General features: G+C 40.9%; 1 protein-coding gene across 1 annotated transcript; it reads right to left on the bottom strand.

Moving 5' to 3' along the window:
• Positions 1-622: 622 nt before the first annotated feature.
• LOC104957396 (poly [ADP-ribose] polymerase 12) lies at positions 623-4,088 on the bottom strand. Its single transcript, XM_010785024.1, has 2 exons — positions 3,725-4,088; positions 623-1,475 (listed from the first exon to the last, which is right to left on the bottom strand). Exons 1-2 carry the CDS (start codon positions 4,000-4,002, stop codon positions 1,211-1,213), a joined length of 543 nt encoding a protein of 180 aa, XP_010783326.1. The 5' UTR covers positions 4,003-4,088; the 3' UTR covers positions 623-1,210.
• Positions 4,089-5,390: the final 1,302 nt, after the last annotated feature.

Below are 5,390 nucleotides of genomic sequence, written 5' to 3'. Positions count from 1 at the left end.
GAGCAACGCGACCAACAACCAATCACATGAATCTCCCGCCCCCGACATACAAAGCAATAGCAATGTTAAAACGAAGTAAACGGGATATAAACTCCCCAAACAGGCGAAAACCTACCAGTTTCACCCACTGTCTCTGCCACCTCCCTCCATGCCTGGTTCCTCCGGTTTGTATCCCGGTAAAATAGTTGTGGTCGTAAAGAACCGGGTGATTTGCTACCGTAATTTCTCATTTGGAATATGAGGAAATGAACTGCGGTCTGGCTCTCCCAGCTTGCACGCGGTTTGATTGGCTAGCGCTTGTACTGGTGGGATTTGCATAAACGGGATTTGATTGGCTGATGCCAGCTTCGAAAGCTTCGGGAGCATCAAAAGTTGAACATTGCTCAACTTTTGATGCTCAGAATGCTCGCAAAGCCATGCTCTGCTCCCCACAATGCAGTTCGGCGAAGATTAAAAATCTTCTACGTCACCCCATTCAAGTGAATGGGCGAAGCTTTGAAAGATTTTTTTCATGCCTGTGTGTGGACGGGCCGTAAGTCTATAGAAAGCTGATCCAGAATTAGCTTGATGTTGGGGTTCAACCTGACTCTGTTCTTTTTTATACAAATCAGATTTGGCCTTTCATAACGAAGAATTTACAATTTGTTATTTTCTTTTTTCAGCTCAGTGGGCAGTTGACGTGGATTCCTCCACGATGCTGATTGTCCCTGGTTATTGCATTTCCTAATGCAGCGGTGGAAGATGGGCTTGGGAGGTCCGGGTGGGGGGGGTGTCATAACAGCCTTAATCTGGACTTTGTCACTTCCTGGGACTGTGGACTTATTGCTCGAGGGGCTTGTGTTGTGACTGACACAAATATAGGTTATAATGTGAATTATTTTAGCGAACACTCCCTCTGCTTGATACTAAACATAAAGCAGTGTATACTGACTTATTATTATTATTTTTAAATGGATGAATCGACTCATTAACCTTTGCGAGGGTGCAGACAGACTAAAGTTAGGGACAATTTCAATGTTGGCACTACATCTTGGGACCTGTTGATCAGTGTTACAAATAACCTTTTTTCCACACCTGGCAGGACAAACATTCTGAATCAAAAACAATCTGATCTGAGAAACGTCTGAATCTTCTGAATGAAGTCAGACATACCCAGGGGTGGACTGGGACTGAAAATCAGCTCTGGACCTCTGTCGCCTGTCAGTGCAACTCAAATGATGACGTTTAAAAAACAAAATGGGGCCGTGCCAGCCGTCAGCGTGCCGTTTGCGGCCCGCTGACAGCCGGCTGTTCTGTGATTGGCCAGAACTCCAGATGGCCACTCCACCTCTGGACGTACCTGAGGCAGGAGCCTGGTATCGCTCTGCAGCAGCAGGGTGCACAGCTCACTCCGGCTCAGGCTCTCCAGACCATGCTCAGTCAGCTTCGCTGCATTGTGGAAAGAGTCCAGGCAATGGGAGAATCTGCATCCAGTCCTGTCATCAAAAAACACAATACACCTCTCAGTTAAATTATTTGTTTAAATATTAAATATAGATTTGTTATGGAAAATAATAAAAATGTAACAACAATGCATTTAATTAGACCAAAAGGACATATTATTGTTGCATTGTCTGACTAGTGCAGAAGGGTCAGAGTTCACATTAAATTGACATTATATAATTTATATCCACCATCTGACAAAATATCACCTGTTTTTCTACAGCCATTTTTGCCGGGGTATTTTTCTTTATAATTCTACTTGTGATAGTCGGACATGACAACCTGTGCAGCCCATGTATTGATTCCATCCGATAACTGCTATAATACAAAACAACAGGAAAACGTCTGCCTGGTCTTCACCAGTGGCGGCGCTAGGGGGTGGCTACTTGGGCTCAAGCCCCAGATGTTTTCTGAAAAGCCCCGGATGTTTCACTTAAAAAAAAAAAATAGTAATGGTAACCCCCCCCAACAATTCCTGGGCTAAGCCCCGGATCTCCTACAATCCTAAATCCGCCACTGGTCTTCACAATGATAAATAACAGCAAACAGATGGTTGGTGGTGGCGCAGTCCATAGGGACTTGGCTTGGGAACCGGAAGGTCACCGGTTCAAGTCCTCGAAAGACCAAGTGTTACAAGTGCTGCAAGAGGTGTCCCTGAGCAAGGCACTGTTCCCTACACTGCTCCCTGTGCGCCCTACATAATGGCAGCCCACTACAACTACCACTAGGATGGGTAAAGTGACTGGCACACTTCCTGAGGGGCCGCTTGCTCAGATAATTCAAAGAAGAAGCTTGTCAGCTAATGATTTTGCTAACAAGAAGACCCGTCACTGGGCATTTACTGGGGAATGAACTTCAATATCATGACTGTCAGCATCAGTTCCATAACATACATTCAAGTTTGAAGTAAGACATTCTTCATATTTGTTCAATAACTTCAAGATCAATCATATTATCCAAAGCATAACTTTTAATTATTGCTTTTTTGCCTATATGCTTTCTGATTTGTTGTGTGTTATAGTTTATGCAAATAAACATGACTAGTGAAGTCTTGTTGAGTTGTCTTTTATCATGCAGTATAGTAAGCACTTTCTCAATGTAGTGGTTAGAAAACTAAGATGGTGTTTAGTTTTGTCTTATACCATGGGAATGAGAAATACTTGAATAAACATGGATAATGTTCCCTTAAGCATGATACTCCAAGCAAACCTAATTTAACCATAGCAAAGTAATTGTAAGCTACAGTATGTTGAGGAAAGAGGGTCAACATGTCATGTGCACAGATTATTATTACTTCTATTATTACTACTTATACTTTAGTTCTACTTTAGTTCATTAGTGACTAGCCTAATAACCGCTTCAGATCAATGTGTACAGTTGTTGGCTCAATCATTTGTAAATACATTTCATAAGATGCATGAGAGACATGGATCAAGAGAGAAAGGGGGACCACAGAGACAGTTTACGTATACAGTAGGGCCCGGAGTTTTGTGCTAAGCCCCTGCCCAGAATGCACAGCGCTTCCCATTCCCTATGGATGCCAATATATNTATATAACCGTGGTATCCCTTACCCTTCGCGACACGTAAGACACCGTCCGAATCGTGTTTTGAGCCCGGGATGACATATGCATTCTGACGAGACAACCAGGGCGGCTGATGCCAATATATCTAAACACTTGATCTTTAATGTTACTTTATTAAAGTATAGATAAGCTGCAATTATTGCTCTTTAGAAGTGCTGGAACATGGATTTGGTAGCTAGCTAGCTAGCTTATTCCCCCCTGAAAGAACTTGAGCTAAACTAAACTGCAGAAGGAATTAGCTACGCACCATATTTAGCTTGTAGACATATTATTAACCTTATAAGCTATTTTCACGAAATCTCAGATAAGACTTGAGTTTCAGTATTCTAACTTGATATCAATTGACTATTCTTGAATAAAGGGAAGAAGGGGGGAAAGGCGTGTCAAGCGAGTGCCTGAACGCACCAAGTGCCTCCAGGCCTTTAAAAACAGGTAATTACATTATGCGAACACATCACATTAATAATAACCCTGAACAACCCTGAACAACCCTGTGGTCGTTTCTCTGTTATTTGAATCGCTTTAACAACACTGGAAATAATATTATTTAGGAAATCAACAATTAAAAACACTGAGACATGTCTGTGGGGGTGCAGGGCAGGCCTCTCCAAGTGTCTGCCCAGCAGTCATATGAAACACCCGGTCGACTGTGTTTACCTCGTGCGGGTGAACTGACAGGATCCGGTAAGGAGGAACTTTTTACACAGGTGCAGCCCAGTGCACGTGCCCGGACAGTCCTTCGAGAGGCACAGCCTCAGGCAGGTCCGCGCCACCACCTTCGGCTGACCGAACGGACAAACGAAGGCGAATTTCTCTCGGTTACTGATGATGTCAGCCGTAGCGTCGCCTGAGCCGAGGTTACACAGCAGCTCCTCTGTGTTCACTGATCCCTGATTAGCGCAGATAAACTTTAATATTTCTAACTCTAGCTCCATTATTGTTCCTGTTGTCCTGCTCCCAGCTGAACCAGACCAACCAGACAGCAACTGCAGCTCTGAGCAGCTGCTGCGTTCACTGCAGTAGGAAGGCTCGGTATCATTTCTGATGATTGGAAACCGAAACTTAACTATTTTCAGCCAGCAGGAATGAATTATGTAATGCTGCCCTCCTCCTCTGGAGGGCGTTGAAGGGTTATATGACCACATGCCGTGCTGTTTTCATATCAGTCAGATTCATACAGGGCATTTCCCTCTGCTTCATGGTGGATCTGTCCTATCATATTAAACTTGTTGGACATACGTATATTCATCTTGATCTCCTAGCCTTAACAGTAAAGATGTTGATAAGAATGCATTAAAACATATAGTTAATGTTTTGTCAAGGACTCAATCCTATCAAATTTAATAAAAATAAGAAATTAATTAAGAATGAAACTGAAATGACACTGCAAAATCATAGTGCCTTACCAAATGATTATATTTTTTAAAAAAGAAAGAAACATCTGTATCAAGGCCATAACTTAAAGTATTCATCTGTTTGCATATCAAAATGTATGTATCAAAATTAGTTATCACTACAATAAACAGTATTACATTTTATTTCACTTTACAATACTTAATTTTACATTCTGTTCTGTATGTCTTATTCAATTTACATGTACTGTATATCTAGACTCTTGCATTTAATTGGTCACTTACAAAATTCTCTGCATTATTTGGCTTATTGTCATTATTTATTCTTATGACATGTAATAGTTTACTTCATCTGCATTACTTGCAAATTGATCGGCAACATAATCTGCACTATTTTATTCCACTGTTTCTTCTTGCCCTTGTTTTATGTCTTATATAACTATGTTGCATTGTTGGAGGAGCTCTGGACTTAAGATTCTCATTGCCATTTCTACACTTTAGCTGCTGTGCATATTACATTAAAGCCTTTGAATCTTTGAATTCATAGGGTATCAGAAGAGTAGTATTAAACACGATTTAATTATCTGAATACCCTACTCTTTCCATTGCATGTCCTTGACCAACCGAAATAAATGTTCTCTTGCTTTTCCTTAACATATTACATATCAGGGAAGGCTAAAAAGAACTTTGCATTATCATTTATTTTGTGTTTTCAATGTGTCCTGCATTTAAAATAGATTCATATCAGTAGATTTGATTCTACGTACATATAAAACAATTCCGGAGCTGATTTTGGTTTAACAAATCCATTATTATATTCATTGAGATTACATGACAGTAACACAAATGTTAAAAAATGTCAGTCCTGTTATTGCAGGTCTAAGTCTATAGCAACAGGAGGACCATCATTAAAACATCAGATACATTGAATGTATTTATATATGCTGGGATAAGAGGAAATATCTTTTGGA

Source organism: Notothenia coriiceps, unplaced genomic scaffold, assembly GCF_000735185.1.
Source record: "Notothenia coriiceps isolate Sejong01 unplaced genomic scaffold, NC01 NC01_scaffold00026923, whole genome shotgun sequence".
NCBI classification, from domain to species: Eukaryota; Metazoa; Chordata; class Actinopteri; order Perciformes; family Nototheniidae; genus Notothenia; species Notothenia coriiceps.
The sequence above is the reverse complement of the archived record's forward strand: the minus strand, read 5'-3'. Positions and strand labels throughout refer to the sequence as shown.